The sequence below is a fragment of the Spea bombifrons genome, chromosome 3 (assembly GCF_027358695.1).
Source record: "Spea bombifrons isolate aSpeBom1 chromosome 3, aSpeBom1.2.pri, whole genome shotgun sequence".
Lineage (NCBI taxonomy): Eukaryota > Metazoa > Chordata > Amphibia > Anura > Pelobatidae > Spea > Spea bombifrons.
In genome coordinates, this window is record NC_071089.1 from 53,499,488 (window position 1) to 53,518,039 (window position 18,552).

The window sequence follows — 18,552 nt, forward strand, 5'->3', positions numbered from 1 at the left end:
AACTTTGGCTTTTATAGAGGTGGTCACACTTGCTGATGATCGATTAATCTAGGGCTTTGATTAGTATTTAGTACCACCTGCCTGCTACTTAGCATCTTAATTCCTATGGAAGCAGTAAGAATGTACTTAGTATATATATATATATATATATATATATATATATATATATATACACATTCTGCTTTTGGATGGTGTTAACAAATACAATCCAATTGTAAGTGGTTTTCACATTGTTTTGTAGCTTTCCAGTTATGAGCCACACATTTTTGGCATATACTCCAGCCAATGCAGTATGTAACTATAAACTATAACTATAAAAAAATCTTGCTACCTTATGCTACTTTTAGGTACTGATTTAAAGTATTCTCACACTTTTCCCTTTTCTGATAGAATGTTGATGAGTTGCTGAACATCTACGGCTCAGTCTCAGAAGGCAACCAGAAGGAAAACCCTTGGGAAGTACCAACATGTATCCACTTCTATGATGGTCAAGGAGTCACGATAAATCTAAGGCCGGATCATAGAGTGGAAGATGTGTTGACTCTGGCTTGTAAAGTAAGTAGTTTGCCAGCTTTTAATATGAAATACATGTGGATATTAGATGTTATGTAGAATGTGACCAGAATGTAAGCTTGCAATCAAAGCCCTTTTTACCTAATGTATCGGTTCTTCTTAGTCAGTTCTAGTTTTGTCCTACCCTTTAAATGTATTAACTGTAAGAAGTGCTGCGTGAATTGTTGTCGCTGTATAAATAAAATTATATCGGTGTACTAAAGTATTCATTTAGTTCCAGCAGGTATGACATAGGTTTTTGCCTTTTCAGAAGATGCCCACAAGATGGCAGACATTTGTCGGTTTTAGTTCATTTTCCATTGGTATTCTCATGCTTATGTTTTAGTTTTGTTTTAATTCATGAGATAATTGCTTGAACAGACTATAATGCTCTGATTATAGGGTAAAATTCAAGCATGTCAAGGTGAAATGAAATAAAGCCCATTAAAAAAAGAAAAAAAATATATCTTTTTTTTTTTTGTGGAGAAAGTACAGTAAGTAGATTTATAAGAGTTATTAGAATTATAGTTGTATCAGATATTGTATGTGTACTCTTGCCATACAAGTAATATGTGTGAGAAATGTTACCAAACCTATGATAAAATGTCCCTAATATTCAGTTTATTGGGTAGACAAGTCCCCAGCACAATATTTGTTCTATTCCACACACTAAAAGAGCTGCAATGTCCTCAACTGATTCCTTACAAAGAGATCAGGGCATTATGAATGATTATGACCAAAGTCATACAGACCACGTATGCCAGTATGATACATAATTGTATAGCGAACTAAGCTGAGGTTGACGCGAGTAGGGTTCAAGTCGAATGCCTGACTCTTCTTCTGATTTAGTGTTTAGGGGTTACATATTCATTGAGTACTTTACGTCATTAAATGTATATTGATATATATGTTTTGTGTTAATGGCACAGCATATCAAGACAATGTATCATAAGCTCTGTCTTTGTTACGTGTTCTACAATGTAGCTTTAAGTGTTCAATCTCTTTAAACATTCTTCCTTCTCTGTCTTTTGTTTCCGTGCTTGAAAGTTTATCATTAGCGGTCTGTAATGCTGACTCCTTTCTTCTACATCTTACCTGGTTCTTTTCCCTTCTTACACTTTCTGTCTGCTCTGGTGAGTGGAAGGAATTTTATTTATTTTTGTACACCACATTGTGTTTCTATGAGGCCTGCAGACTCGAATCACAACAGTAGCTTCTATTTTAAATGTTCGCCATTGCAATAGAAGCACCTAGAACAGCAGTTCAAGATACAGTATATGGACAAAAGTATTGGGACACACCTCGTAATTATTGCATTCAGGTATTTCAACCAGACCCATTGCCATAGGTGTATAAATCAAGCACCTAGCCATGCAGTCTGCATTTACAAACATTTGTGAAAAAAGTGGGTCGTTCTGAAGAGCTCAGTAAATTCAAGCGTGGTACCGTGATAGGACACCACCTTTGCAATGAGTCACTTTGTAAAACTTCACCCCTGCTAGATATTCAGCGGTCAACTGTAAGTGGTTTTATTGGAAAGTGGAAGAGTTTAGGAACAGCAGGAGCCACAAAGCGGAAGACCACATAAAGTTACATAGGGCATGGTGCGTAAAAGTCGCCAATGCTCTGCTGACTCCATAGCTGAAACTACCTCTGGCATTAATATCAGCACAAAAACTGCGTGGCACAAGCTTCATGGAATAGGTTTCTATGAACAAGCAACTACCGTATTTGCTCGATTATAAGACGAGGTTTTTTTCAGAGCAAATGCTCTGAAAAATACCCCTCGTCTTATAATCGGGGTCGTCTTCTAATCAGACCTCAAATAGAGGTCTGATTAGGAGACTAAGATCCAGATCCCCCGCACCGCTGCAGGGGACCTGGATCCTCCTGTCGTCGCCCCCCCCCACACACTTACCGGTGCTTCCGGAGGTGAAGTTGGCAGCGGGGGTTTGTGTGCGTCCGTCGCAAATACCTTCCCCGACTGTCAGAGATCAGAGTTCCAGATCTCTGACAGCCGGGGAAGGTATTTGCGACGGACGCATACAAACCCCCGCTGCCAACTCCACCTCCTTCCGGCTGCCGCGGAATGAGACGTCAATACAGCAGGAAATTGGAAGCACCGGTAAGTAAGTGTGTGTGTGTGTGTGTGTGTGTGTGTGTGTAGGGCATTTCTGGAATGCCTTACACCCCTATATGCCACTCTGGCACTTAGGGGGTTAAAAGGCATATTATGGGGCAGAGTGGCATATAGGGAGGTATAAGGCATTTCAGGAGGCAGAGTGGCGTTAAGGGGGCATTTAATAGTGCACTCTGCCTCCTGAAATGCCTTATACCTCCCTATATGCCACTCTGCCCCATAATATGCCTTTTAACCCCCTAAATGCCAGAGTGGCATATAGGGGTATAAGGCATTTCTGGAGGCAGAGTGCTCTATATAATGCCTTTTAACTCCCTTAATGCCACTCTGCCTCCTGGAATGCCTTATACCTCCCTATATGCCACTCTGCCCCATAATATGCATTTTAACCCCCTAAATGCCAGAATGGGATATAGGGGTATAAGGCATTTCTGGAGGCAGAGTGGCACATAGGGGGTCAAAAGGCATACCATGGGGCACAGTGGCATATAGAGGGTTAAAAGGCATATCATGGGCCACAGTGCCATATTGGTGTGCCAAGCCTGGGGGCAGATGTGCGTAACTGGGGGACAGGTTGGAAAATACAAGAAATAAAAGCAAAAAAAAAATATTTTTCTCAATCATAGCTTTTATTAAAAAAAATAGTTTACATGAATTAACATTTACTGGTAAAACTTTTTTCCTTTAGGGTCGTCTTATATTCAGGCTTTTTCTTTTTTTCCTAAGTTAATATTCAGATTTTGGGGGGTCGTCTTATAATCAGGGTCGTCTTATAATCGAGCAAATACGGTACATGCAAGCCTCACATCACCAAGTACAATGTGAAGCATTGGACACATCACCACTGGACTCTCGAGCGGTGGAAACATGTTATGTATAGTGACAAATCACACGTCTCTGTTTGGCAGTCTGATAAGCTAGGTCTGGGTTTGCAAAAGCCAGGAAAACGTTACCTGCCTGATTGCATTGTGCTAACTGGAAAGTTTGGTGGAGTAGGGATAATGATATGGGGCTGTTTTGGGGAAGGCCCTTTTCTATTCCAGCATAACTGTGTCCCAGTGCACAAAGCAAGGTCCATAAAGACATGCTTTGGATGATTTTGGTGTGGAAGAATTTGACTGGCCCCCACAGAGCCCTGACTTCAGCCACGTTGAACACCTTTGGAATGAACTGGAATGAGATTGCGATCAAGGCTTTTTTCTCCAACGTCAGTGCCTGACCTCACAAATGCTCTACTGAATGGGCAAAAATTCCTGCAGTACTATGTATTTAGAAAGCAATTTCATAAAAGTTCCTGTTGGTGTTATGGTCAGGCGTCCCAATACTTTTGTCCCCATTAAGTCAAGGTACCCCAAGTCCTATGTAATTTTTCATGGCTATATTGCTTACTAAGGAGCCGAATCAATGGGACTGCATTGCATTTTTAACCCAGTAAGACTCATGCACGTTAAGTTAACTAATAATGCTAAAGTTTAAGTGGCAGCACAGAATTTGGTGACCAACCCCTGACCATTCTACAACTTACTAAAATGTCAATTTCAGAGGTTTAACTAGAACCCACAAGGGCCTGGTGCCAGATTTGCTTGGGGCCCCCGACTTCACAAGCTGCATGTTCCACAGTGCCACCTTTGTCCTTAAAGAACATGTCTATGCCATCCTAGTCACCAAAACAGCATGTCTGTGCTTCCTTAGCTCCCACACAGCATGTCTGAGCCATCTTAGCCCCAAGCAGCATGTCTGTTTTGCCCCAAAACAGCTTGTTTGTGCCATCTTTGCCACCAAACAATTTGTCTATGCCCCAAACAGCACATCTGTGCCATCCTGGCCCCGAAACCGCTTGTCAGTGCCCCCCAAGTAGCTTGTATGTGCCATCTTTGTCCCCAAACAACTTGTCATTACCCCCAAAGAGCTTGTCTGTGCTATCTTTGTCCCCAAATATCTTGTTAGTGCCCCCAATTACCTTGTTTGTGCCATCTTTGCCACCAAGCAGCTTGTCATTCCCCCAAAGAGCCTGTATGTGCCATAGACATCCATGCTAACACACAAACACTTACACATTCATGTTACCACACACAGTTATGCATACATTCTCATTGTAACATACATACCAATATACAGACATACATACATACTCACTCTTGCACCCCTTACCTCAAACGCAGCACTCTCCCTATCCAACCCTTTAAAAGCTTCTCTCCCTGCATAGCAAGGACCTTCAATTAAATCTGTGGTCGTCGTTTTAAAGGGGCAAAAGTGGTTGATTTTAGGACCCCTGCACCTTTCTGTACAGAAACATCTCTGTCTAGTATGCATTTTTTAAAAAACCTTCTGTGAGTCCGTAAACCTCATAATTGCCTTTTTTACTTGTCTTTTATTTAGGATACCATTATAACTATCCCTTGGGTTGATTGCTCTTTCAGTTGTAGTTAGGTCAGATAATTCATGTTATTATTTAGTAACCCCTAATATTTGCATGTGTACTCAATAATACATAATAACTTTTATTTTATCATCGTATAATTTAACCTGCTATTTCCCTCTATACCCCTCATTATTTCTTCTCTCCATTTGTGCTCACACCAAGCATTAAAAAGTTATGGTACAGGTGTTACACAGTTCTGGGTACTCACAAAAAATACTAAGCAGTTCTAGTTACCCACACCAAACATTACACAGTTCTAGGTACTCATACTAGGCACTACAGATTCATGCTACACGGTTCTACTGCTAATACTACTACTAGTACAACCAAGCATTACAATGCATTACAATGTCCCAAGTACTCATAGCAAGTATTATACAATTTAGGTAATGAAGCAGGCATTTCACAGTTCTGGGTACTCATACCAAGCATTTCAACGTCACAAGTGCTTATTACAAGCATTGTACATATCTGGATAATCGCACTAGGCATTACACAGTTCTGTGTACTCACACCAGACTTTTCACTGTTCTGTCTACTCATAAGAGGTTTTCCACACTGTTGAGTTCTCATGCCTCACAAGTTCAGATAATTAGATTAATTCTTGAAGCAAAACTGAATTCATAAAAGAATGACATTCTTCATGGCTAAATATATATGTTGCCTGTTTGTGTTTCTATATGTTTCATATACCTTTATGTTCTATATATTCATTCTTATTTTTATACATGTAGGATAGTACACAATTTGGTTTCTGTATTACACTGCGAGAAACAAATTATATATATTTTATATACTTACATATCTATATTAACACTGGAGATTTTTAACTTTTTTTTAACCTTTTTTTTTTCTGCTGTAGATCCGACAGTTAGAGCCCAGCAATTTTGGATTGCATCTACGAAAACATGTGAATGAAAATGTTGAATATTACATTGCCTCCCCAGTGGACTACATACAAGATCAGGTATTACTTTATGTTTTAATTCTAGCGGTTTATTTAAAAGTATAAGTGTTTGTGCATTAATGCTACCATTCCTCAGCCAAAAACTGTAGATGTAATTATCTAATAATTAAATCATAAAAATTGAGTAAGAACAATATCTTTAATGGCTTAGAGGACAGTTTTTAGTGCAACCTTGCAGGACACTGAGGTCCCTTCTTCATTCATTCACTATTCCTATAAGAGTGATTTCTGGCTCTAGGTGAATGAAGCACTAAAAATATTCAGGAAACCAAGTTATAGTCTTATAATATATATGAAGGGTTACATAAATCAATAAATAATAATAAAAGTGCATTGTGATAATGTCACACACACCCGTTGAGGAACAGAATGCAGCAAGTGCTGAATTGACAACAATGTAATTATTCAGAAACCACTGAATAATAATGTTAATATGCATGTTATTCATAATAAATGATATGCAAATTGCATTGTAGCAAGGGGCATATAAATATGCAAAACATTTTTCTAATTTCCATCTCAATTCCTGGATTTAAATGCATTGTTACCGTTATTATCAATACTATTTTTATTAGGGGTTTAGTATTTGCTTTTAATAACAAGAGATAAATGTTCTTTTCAATTTATTCATTTGCATTTTAATAAATGTACCGGTGTTTTAGGAAACAATCTTTAGATCATTAGAGATCTAATAAGTAACTTTGGCTTAATGTGAACACATAGCTATAAAGTTCTGCCTAATTTGTGGTGCCAAACTAATACATAAACTGTGACTTGTTTCTAAACCCAAACATTAAGATCCTCAACTACATAGAGACATGGAATAGAAAGGGACCCCACAACTTGTGTGCTCTGGGGAAGTAGACTACATTTCTTGATGGGACAGGCAACAGTGCCTTTACGTGCAATGCCATTTATGTCAAGTGTGATTTATATTTTGTCAGTATGGACTAGTAACTTACTATGTGTGCTTTATTTTCTAGGTTTATGATGAACTTGTAATTTTTCCATTGGGTGTATACAATGTTCACCTTGTAAAATCTGGAAATGTAAAGGATTTTGGTAAGTCCTACTTTTGTTCACGGTAATGATCATGTAGCGGTTTCAACATACGTTTCTTATTTTTCCTTAAATAATTTGAACAACCACCTTCCCGCACCTTGTGGTGGCCCTATTATATGGTCAAGAGATTATTCAGTTTTCTTACATTGACCACCTCTCTCTCTTTCAGGTGGCTGGTTGAATTATACTTTGCTCAGTCATCAGTTGATGTTTTTTGATATATTTTACAATCAAAGATGCATATTTATCAGACAGCTAGCCAAGATGTTTTTCACCCTTTGAAACCTGAATGGGTTGTTATTAATTAACTCAGGGAAATGACTAGATGAGACCGATTGAAATATGCATGTTTATATACTGTACTAAGTATATTTCCTTTATTCGCAGGATTTGCCGTTGCAGCTCAGGTTAATGAACATAACAGACTTAGTTGTATTTATGTAAGTTACGTTCAGCTGGATGGACTGGCCTACAGGGAAGGTTTGTGTATTTCCAGATATCTTGTCTTACAAAATCTAAATAGCTCATAATAAGTATATCCATGTATATTACTCATGATAATCACTCTTTTTTGCTAGTTAGGATTTCTTTATGGAGTGGTATTATAAACGTTTGTCTGCGTTGTACTATTATATCTCCATTGATTCATGAATCCATTCCATCATTCAGCACCCCCCCATTCACACCAAGTTAGTGCTTCCATGACAAATGCAGGACATACAGGGTTATTCACTAAAAGCAGAGTTGGCAGGGAAGTTTTCAGGATAGTGGTAATTTATCTTGTTGACTTTACTTTACATTATTAAGAGTCTATCCCTGTGAGCTTCAGCTCCGAGAATAGCTTGGATTGGCTTGTATAAAGCTTTTTAATTTAACCATTCATTATGCAGGGTCAGCTAGGCTTAGACTGGCCATCTGACACACCGGGCAAATACCTGGTGGACCACTGCCTGACAGCATCACACGCTCACTCAATTAGCCTGTGGCCAGTGGCTGGATATGGAGGAACACGTATCTATGTCATCAGGTGGCTGCAGGCCTTAAAGTGCCAGACCTGTCTCGTCATCGCCAGTCTGGCCCTGGGGCCAGCTTTGCTCTTCTAGCAGTGATATTTGCCAGGGATGGCGTGATAACCCTTTGTAATGCACAGTGAATTCAACTGTTGCAACTACAACTACTTCAAACTCCCACTTAAGTGAATAAACCCCAAAGACACCATTTTAGTTTTACATTTTTATTTCATCTTTGCGTGGTAAATAGTGGGCAGAAGTGTGAAATGAGAGAGGTTGTCCTTCTGGGAAAGATGTCTGTGGCAAAGGTTTTGTAAACTCCACACATTTTATTTCTGTACCATGGCTTTTAACTTTATTTTAAGGGCTTTGGGCACTTCATAAGGGAACCTTAAGTAATGATCAAGTCCAGGTTAGAATATGTAAAACTCAATTAGTTAACATTTGTGTAAAATTTCTTTGATCCCAGGTTTACGCATGGGCAATGAACTTCTTTACATTAATGGTGAAGCTATTACTGACCTCGACCTCAAGAAGATGGAGTATTTATTCTCTCAGAAAGGTGTGCTGTTATCCTTGAGATCATGCAATGTCGATGTGAAGTCATCACTGTGTTCCTCGTGGTCAGAAAATGACATTTGCAAAGATCAGAAGAGGCCTTTGCCACCTGCAAACCAATCCCAGCTTTTGGAGGAATTTCTACATACTTTTCGAAGGAATTCAATGAAAGGTAAAAATACTGCTACAAATGCAAATATAATAATTAAAAACATTGCTGCTTATAGTGAATTTGTCAGCATTTGTGTTTTAGTGTAAAACTTTATAATTTTACTTATTTTTCTGAGATAGTCTCAGAAATGCCCAGGTCGATCTCTGATTCTCATGGGCAGATTGTTTCAGAAAGTCTGAATGATAGCCTGTGCCTATGTGAAGAGTAAAACCCTGATTTTTTTTTTAGGGGGGCTTGAGTACCGGAGAGGAGCATCACGTATATAAATCTCTCACCTTATATATAAAACAATATTCTATCTAGGCAGTAGTTAACTTTCAGATGAGGTTTTGAGGCAGTGATCACCTTGCTGACAAACCAAGGCTGCGGTACTTATGAGGGCTTGATGTCCAGTGGATGTCTTCCCTTTCCATGTCATGCTATGGAGAAGGTTGACCAATCTGCGAAACACATAGCTATGGGGAACTATGCAGGGCTCATCAGACAGCATACATAATGCAACGAAATGATGTTTACAGGCTGATGACGCTATGCCCTTGATAAACTAACTGTGCAAATAACTTGTCAAACTAACTGTGAATCCAGAGTGAGTTTTTTTTTATTGTTAGAGGAGCAATGACTGTCATAGTAGCTAATTACCATGTTGTGCAGTTCATTATCATATAGTAAAAGGGAAGAAAAGCAAGACACACAATAAAAGGTAAATATCTCCTTAGCAACTAAAATGACTAATTCAATAACTAGTTCTGTGTAAAAATACATTGAATAATTGGTGGAATAATTAGTCTACCATAGGTGGCAGGTCCAGTTTTATAAAAATCCCCCTGTTTTACTAATAGGATAAAAAGGATCTAGTACTATTGGTTCAAATGAAGGTGGAGTCTTTAGTTGAAGATGATACATTTTATTGAGCATAGGAAAATATGCACAGCAAAGTCACGCAAGGTCTTTTCTTCAGATGGAACAAAGGTCTTAAATGTTTATCTGACTTTACATCTTTTTCTATAATGACACAATAAAGAGTATCACCTTCAAATAAAGACTCCTGTTTTCTCAGTGGAGTAATATAGAGTAGCTTAGTACCAGCTCCTGGTATCCTCTCTCTGCAGTGGAAATGCTGGTGGTCTTTTTTTATCTACAGTTATTGTTCTTGGAGAATTTGTAGAGGGGACTTTATAGCTCTCAGAGAAAGTATACCTTGAGCGTTCTGAATCTTCACCAATCGAGTCTCTTACTAGACAACATCTCTACGTTAAGACCAACAAGAGCAAGGGATATTTTCTTCGGTGCTTCTTAGAATGATCCATTACATTACAGCAGTCCCATATTGTTCTTCAGTTTTTGAAGGATAAGAGTTTAATTAAATAATGGAAGATATAGACTGTAAACAGATCAATACTTTCTGGACATGTTTCAGAATATATAATCATTAGGATCATTTTTTTCACTAGTGTCTCATTAAAACAAGATTTCCAAAATATTCAGTTTTTTTTCTAAAAGCAAAACAAAACTACGTTATAGATTACATTTCTTTTTTTAGACGGAAGATTATGTGTATGTGTTCTAGCTGTTATTTTAGCCCGGTGTAATTAAAAAAACCACTACATTGTGGTAAACAATAGAATATCTTAGTATGGCTCCTTCTTAATCATCCAGAGGGACTCTAAGAGCCATGAAAGTAGGTAATTATTTTTTATATTAGATAAACAGGACTTACTTAGCATTGCCATAAAGAATCATCTCAGTGTGGTGTCGGAGCAGGAAAGTCACCCAAAATATTACAGGCCTGCCTACCAATTTTCGGATATAGTAAGTTTATCAAAACAAAATGAATTTGAAACCTTTCTTTAGCGCTAAACTACATTATTGTATACAGCACTGGGTTTATGTTTAAAGACAAATATTTTTTTTTCCAACCACAAAATACCTTTTTGATAGGTCTTCTTATGTTTTTAGGTTAATTCTTAGGTCCAGGGTACAATGTGGAAACATACAAATCCTTTTTTTCAGCACAGTAGAGGCTTTTAACCTTGTTAACAACTAAATTCTGACAGTAGATTAGATGATTCATTGCTTGTAATTAAGCCTTTGTGCTGTCTCCTACACAATTATAATCACACAACATCAAAAACTGCTATTTTTTTTTCCAGCAAAGTTAGAAATGTGTTCCCGTGCAAAACAAAAAAAACAACAAAAAAACATACGTCAGAACCTATCTTACATCAGCATAATACCCATGTCAACTAGAACATGTATACACACTAAGCTGCTTAATGTAGTTTATACAAGGCTTTTAAAGAAAATTACCTCAATGGTGTGTGAATCCATCCTAGTTAAGTAATTTTCTATCATATAACTTAAAAAAATAGCTGTGAAATGAGGATATTTGGATCAGCATTCGCGTTACCTCATCATAAAGTGGGTGGTGTGGGAAGGATGATATCAAAAGAAGACAACAAACAAAACCACTCATGCCTTAGCAAATCATTTTGGTTTTTCCACACAGCATTTATAGATATTTATGCTTTCAGAATTAATAAATCCATATTACATAAAATGTTCTACTTTATTAGGATCTTCCAGACTATGTCTAAATATGGCTTGCTATTGTATCATATAATAATGCGTGATTATAGGCAATGGCAGGTGAAGATTTGCTTTGTCTCCATCCTGCCCAAACTAGTGAAAAGCCTATTTCACCTTGTTTGCTATCTTAATGTGCTGTGCTAGCCATGTTTAATTTCAGATGCTTCTGTTTCCATCCTATGCAGAAAAAGGTGCGGTTGGGGACTTGTGTATGCATATGATCATTATCCATTACTTTGCAACCTTCTATAACTTACCAATGTCACCCATGTAACCACTATTATTCTCCATTCTGTCCTGTATTCATTCCCAACATCTGTAAGCACAGCAGCATTAACATGTGCTTATTGTAGGCACTATTGTTAGTTGGTGAGTTCCAGACGCATTGGCATCACCTCTTAAAGCAGCATAGTGTTCACCTGTCTTTGGAAATAATGAACCAGATTTCAAGTTTAAGATGAATGTACAAGGGAAGTGCGGGCCACCTTATTCTGTGAGTCACAGATTAGCTTCGTTCCTTACCAGAACACAATCATATCTAGAATTGTAGAATGAATGTATACATTTATCTGGGACATATACCTAACTACTTACCCCCACTTGTTATTCTTGCACATTCAACAAATTGTTTTAAATGAGTATTTCTGCTTATGCTAACTTTTGTGTAAATTAAGAATTAGAAATTCCAATGCATGCGCTACTCAAAAATACATTTGAGAAGCATGTTGTTCTCATGGTTATTTGGTTGTCATTATCTTTGATATTTTAAATTGCTATGAACGGGACTCACTGCAGGGTAATTATGGCTTTGTGATGTGTTAAATGACCGCACAATAACAGAAGAGATTTTTTTTTTTTTGCGTTTTCCTAGTCTGGCGAATGAATGTGTAGCCTGGTGGGCGATACTGACACATTCCTTCTCATTTGCTTCCTGTTGACTTTCAGTGACTCAAACACTGCTTTGTATGAATTGATCGCAAGACGCTTTTAAAATTATTAGAACGTCAGGAGGGAGTATTTTCTAAATATGCGCAAGCTATAAGCCACCTGACATTGTTATACACGGTATTGGAAAATGTAGTGGAATAATCGGGAAGAATAAAGACTGTGTTCCAACAAAGTCCCTTCATATCCTTGTCCGTGTGAAAAAAATAACCAAAGATGAACACAGTGAAGTAAAGAGAAAAACAAACACTTTTTGTCTCAGGAGAGATAAATGTCTCGTTAGGTGATAATCAGATAAAATGATAATCATAATCACTACAAAAAAACTCCAAGCGAAGCCATTTCCTGTTGATTGAATGCATTGGTTTATATACTTTTATACATTGTCAGTCAACAGCCTCATATTTTCAGCTTTTGCAAGGATGTGTACTATGACAATAGAAATCACAGTGTGACTAAACTAACACAATGCAGTATGATGGTATAAAGTCATGTACAGAGAGAGAGAGAGAGAGAGCCATGTTAGAAAATATGGAATTAGTGAATACACCTTGCAATACAATGACATATTTAAACATTGTGTTAAAGATCCTAAATCCCTTACAAAAAAATTACTGCAGTTTTTCTGAAGTAATACTGCAGTTTTTTGGACATGAAAAAACTGCAATACTGCACTTTTACTGCACATTTACTGCATTTGTACTTCACTGTACGGCACATTTACTGCAGTTATTTTTGTATGGAAGTACAAATGCAATAAAGCTGCAGTACATTGAAGTACAACTGTAGGTTTCCAATATATATATATAAAAAAAAGTGCAGTAAATGTGCAGTACAACTGCAGTACAGTGAAGTACAAATGCAGTAAAACTGCAGTAAATGTGCAGTAATACTGCAGAAAGGCTAGGTTTCCACTTGGGTTTTTGTCGGGCGTTTTTTTCTTGATGAAAAACGCCAGGAAAACTGCCAAGAAAACTGCCACTGCATTTGCCTGCGTTTTGGCGTTTTTTCTGCAGTTTTTTCTGGCGTTTTAGCCTTTCTGTGGAAATTGCTTTTTTTGACCTTAGGCAGTTTTTCCAGCCTTTACAAGTTAGAAGTTTCACCCAGCTAAAAGGGATTAGGATAAATGGCAAGTATCTGCCCTCTCCTGATGTCATTTACTTGGTAGACCCTTTTGTCTCTTTTCTGTGGTTTGTAAGGCATGCTTTATTTCGAATGTCTGCTCCTCTGGGAAGATTGGCCCCAAATGATGGTGCAAATTGTTTGCTGTTGCTTTTGGCACGCAGGATCCGGTCGCGTATGTTTGTTTGTAATGGCATGTTTGTTCCAAATGGTGTAAAATTCAATATGAACCAGTCCAGGACTTTGTTTTGTGTGAAACTGTTTGTTTTCAGCCTATTTCTCGTAGGACACACAGATACTGGGTCCATCCTCTGCATTGTAACTGTGGAAAAAACGCCATAAAAAACGCCAAGGCAATAAACCCACATGGCTTTTTCATGGGGTTTTTTCTCTCCCATAGACTTCTATTGGAGAAAAACGCCAAGATTTCTTGCAAAAAACGCCAGAGTGTCAACATGCTGCAGTTTTGAAAAACTGCCACAGAGCCCAAAAAAGCAGAAAAATGCCAAAGAGGACTGAAAAAACGCCAAACAGAAAAACGCCAAGTGGAAATTGCATTTTGCGATTTCCTATTGAAGAACAGCTAACATCTGGCTGCAGCCGTTTTTCACAAAAAAACGCCAGGTGGCGCTATTGGCGTTTTTATAGGCGTTTTTAGCAAAAAAAAAACCAAATGGAAACCAAGCCTAAAAGTGCAGTATTGCAGTTTTTTCATGTCCAAAAAACTGCAGTATTACTTCAGAAAAACTGCAGTAATTTTTTGTAAGGGATATCCTAAAATATGTTACATTACACAACTAAAATTAGTAAAATGACTCATCTGCTGGATCACTTCATTTGAGGCCTGAAAAATATATCTGTTATCTTTGAGATGGAAATCATATGAGTGGACCACCTGTGAAATATAGCACAAAATGACTCCTTGAACATGTTCTTTTTTTTCCATGTAGAGTTAGATCTATAAAAAAAAAATCTAATTGGCAATTGTCTTTTTCATCACGAAAAGGCAATAAATATAGTGGCAACAGGAAGACTTCAAGGATGATTGTCTTACTCTGTAATTCATTGCCAGGTGTGTCAGTTGCCTGCTTTACAATACGATAATGATGCCATAGATGTGCACCATTGAATATGGTTAATTGTATGTCTGTCTTAGTCATAAGCCTGTGTGAATTCTTAGCAGTATTCCAGAGAGACTCGTGTAGGGCTGCCATAATTGTACCTTACTACAAGAAACAGTTCTGCATTATATGGTTGATTCAGCAAACGGTATCCGTAAAAAAAAAATCATAGCATAACTGTATATTGCAACACATAGATTGTAGAGCAGTGTGAACAACCGGCAAGGCACCCCCTACCGCATGGCACCTGCAATGTAAAGAATTTGTATTCACCGGGCAAATACATCATATAAAATACATAGATTTATTTTCATTGGTATGAATCCATAATAAAAATAAAACATTATTGTTTGATATTTTAGATTTAAGCAATGTCCCAGATGTTGCCAATCTGAAACGCAGCAGCACAGGTGATGCGCTAGATCAGGTGCAGACAAGAGAGAGAATGGACAGAATGGATCAGGCTTATAAGGTAAGAGAATAATGTTCTTTGGGGTAAAAAAAATTATAATCTGCTTTTGCTTGAATGCTGTTTACTTCCTTCTTCCCCGTTTTCCCCACCCCTCTCACATAGGGCTGAATAAACTAAACAGCACCTTGTGTAGAGGAATTGTGGACAAACTACTTTTGAGTATCAGTGGAAAACATATTAATAACTTAACATGCTTTGAACATTTTGGACATCCATCTAAATTGCAATACATTTCTTCTCAGCTAAAAAGGGCACTTATTATGAGTGCAGCGTCCTACAGACTGCTATATGACATGTTAAAACCAGGCTAACAATCAAACAGCCTTAAGCCACCCATGGCACAGAAAAATCCCAAGACTACACAAATATTGACAAAGCATCTGACAGTCCAATCAAAACCTATGATAAAGCCATTTGAACTTGGTACCAACTTCACTTTCCCCTGGTGGCCATTTGAACTTGATGCTTATTTCACTTTCCCCCGGTGAAGCTGATTGTGCTAAGAGAAATGCATGTTGGATGTTCTCACTGAGAATAAATAATTGTTTTGGTTTTTTTGTCTCATACTCAATCTACAGATACAATGTGTGGCAAGGTTGTCATTAATGTGGACCTTATGTCTTTAAACTGCATTGTTGACTGTAAATAATTTCCAAAAAAGTAACATTCTGCTATCAGGATCCAGTATTGCCCATCTTTACGGTTTTTGACCAGGAATTCTGCTCATTAATATTAATACGAATTTAGGTGTCATGCCCACTATGAGTCGAGGAAACATTTTGGTGCATAAAGTCACAGTAATTATTTAAGTCTTGGCATAGTCATTGCTCTTGCACGCCTTTAGTTTTGTAGGTGCCAACATCCTTGTTTTATTATGATTTCAATTTTCCAGTATCACCCCTCTTTTCTCATTCCCCTATTGACAGTGTGCTTTTGAATACAGAAGCACAAGTTGATCACACGAAATATACCTTCTGTTATGAAAATCATTAGAACAGCCCCCCTATGCTACCTGACCCCTGTCCTTCCATCACCCCTTTTCTGATTCTTCTACAGTTTTTCCTTCCCTCTCACTTCCCATTCGCCCATTTCAGCATCTGCTCTGCCTGTGCCACGATCCCTTTCAATACCTCTTGCTCTTCATTTCATCCTTTTAATTCCATAACTACGTCATGCGCAGCCTGTTTCAGTTCCTTGATTAATTAGTTGAAAATATTTGAACTGAAGGTTAGCAATCCCACTTTTGTTAATGTGACACCTGGGAGTTAATAGCCACCTTAGTTCAAGGAAATGCTGCATTTACCCGTGGTTTTGTCTCTTTCGTAAAATTGTTTATGCCAACCCGTGCCGTGCACTTTTGCAATTGCTGTACCAATATTTTAAAGCGGGATAAACCCAGATTACCACCGGCTGCTGAAAAAGAGCTTACGATTAGGTTGCCGATCGATATTTTCCCATTATTTTTGCACTTGTTGTTATTGAATCTATTTCTGCTACGGTTGTGTGTAGGACTATGCTGTGACAGTATGGTTGCCTTTGCTTGCGCTTGTGACCATGGTTATTTATTGAGAAGTAGAGTGTTCCAATTCTATCCAACTCTTTCCATGAAAATTGGATTGATGGATTCATTTTGGCATAGTGGCTAGAGATCTGACATTTGACGATCATATTTTGAATAGCATTTTGCACACGCACTCCACACTAACGATCACAGTTCTAAATGTAGCACGTATGGTTTTTACCGGTACTAATAATATGCAACTGTCAGGGTGGTGTAATTGAAATTAGAAATCAGATGTTTTAGTGGGAGCGCTGGCTGGAAGACAGCCTTTGACAGCCCTGCAATTTCTACTAACCATGAATAATTGGGTGCTTTCTGCTATAGGGTAACCATTAGTGTCACCGCTTTCACCCCAGCTCCTTTATTTATTGTAAGGTTGTGTTGAGTTAGGTTGTGTAATATCGCGCGTTAACACTGTGAAATACGGGTGACATTACTGCGCGCCATGAGTTAGTTTGATTAACCAAAACAGATTTTTCGAGACAAGCACAATAGAAAGCAAAAAAAAGAAAAGTGCTGTGCCTCCTTCTTTGGAAAATGCATATCAGTTCATTCTCTTCTGGCGTTGCACACAGACATATGATTCAAGCATAAGCTCTTTGTGTTCCAATGCATTGGCTCGCGCTTGGTGTTTCTGCAAGCCACACTGGCAAGTGACTTGACTTGAAGCATGTCGCTCAGACGGTGACAGACCTGTGGATGCACATAGGTCTAGGACTGGAAGGATTCAACAGGAGTACTCTCGTCAAGATGAGATTGGTGGCGCTAGGAAGAACTGCCAGTTTGCAAAGATTTCACAGCACAGCTAGAGAATTGCTATTTTTTCCCACTGGCAACGGCAGCAAATCTTATTACACTTTTTTGTACGGGAACATATTTGATCGACTTCATTTAACATGTAAGTATATAAATCAATTGCACTAGGCTTATGAAATGCTACATTAACTTTTGTGTACAGATGTTTCGTGGAACCGAATAGATGTTTGATTTCTAGTAATAGATTAAGCAATTTACAAAGTTACATCTGCAATGTTCCTTTTGAATTGAATTCTAATAAGCCTTCTTATAACACTGCAGTTATTATTTTAGTAGATTATAATAAATTAGATCAATTCTAGCTTAATGTGAAAATTGCAAATTACCTTGCTACTAGAAATGTGCTGTATGTATTTTATTAATTAAAATGGTATTTAACCCCACGTAAAAGGACAATTTTGGGCACAGTTTAGGGGAAAGGAGGCTCAAAGAACAGGCATTTATTTATTACGTTTTGAAAATCTACTCAGGTTAAAGAGGGGAAATGTGATTTAAAGTATGTATTATCTCAAATGCTCTTTGTCTAATTGCTTTCATTGAAGTACATATGGGGGGGGTGGATTCTGTTCGCCGAGATAAATTTATCTTAGGTAATTGAAAACCATTTCTACACGGTAAAACAATGTAAGCTAAAAATCAGTGATTTATTTGATCACAGGTAATTCAGGATTTTAGATTGCAGATTTGAGGTCTCATTGAACGTGACAATTGTGCAATCGTTATGGTTTGAGCTACTTAGAAGAATATAAAATCTTATGCAGACATTTAAGCATCTTAAATAGTGTAGGTACCATTAGTGAAGTTGTTTTTTCTGGCTGGGCTGTGTAAAGGTACCTTTAATCAGGGAATCAGAAGTTTAATTTTTCTTATGTAACAGTGAAGTTTCACGTTGCTAAGGGCAACAGTCCGTGCGAGAGTATTATTACTGATAAAAGGCAGAGGGGTAGCTGAAATAATGTACCTCTGTGGCTAAATCATATTAACACCTGAGTGCACTTTGTGCTACACATAGCATTTACCTTCTTAAATATACATTACCATTCAAA

General features: G+C 37.8%; 1 protein-coding gene across 5 annotated transcripts in view; it reads left to right on the forward strand.

Moving 5' to 3' along the window:
* TIAM2 (TIAM Rac1 associated GEF 2) overlaps positions 1-18,552 on the forward strand; it is a 129,299-nt gene that overhangs the window by 90,051 nt on the left and 20,696 nt on the right. For 4 of the 5 annotated variants that reach the window (XM_053461272.1, XM_053461269.1, XM_053461271.1 and 1 more), the window contains exons 10-15: positions 391-555; positions 5,977-6,081; positions 7,065-7,143; positions 7,531-7,623; positions 8,623-8,883; positions 15,020-15,129. In XM_053461272.1, coding sequence (XP_053317247.1) covers positions 391-555; positions 5,977-6,081; positions 7,065-7,143; positions 7,531-7,623; positions 8,623-8,883; positions 15,020-15,129 — 813 coding nt within the window. Of the gene's footprint in view, positions 1-390; positions 556-5,976; positions 6,082-7,064; positions 7,144-7,530; positions 7,624-8,622; positions 8,884-15,019; positions 15,130-17,540; positions 17,589-18,552 lie in introns of those variants that run through there. The other variant, XM_053461273.1, reaches the window with a different exon arrangement.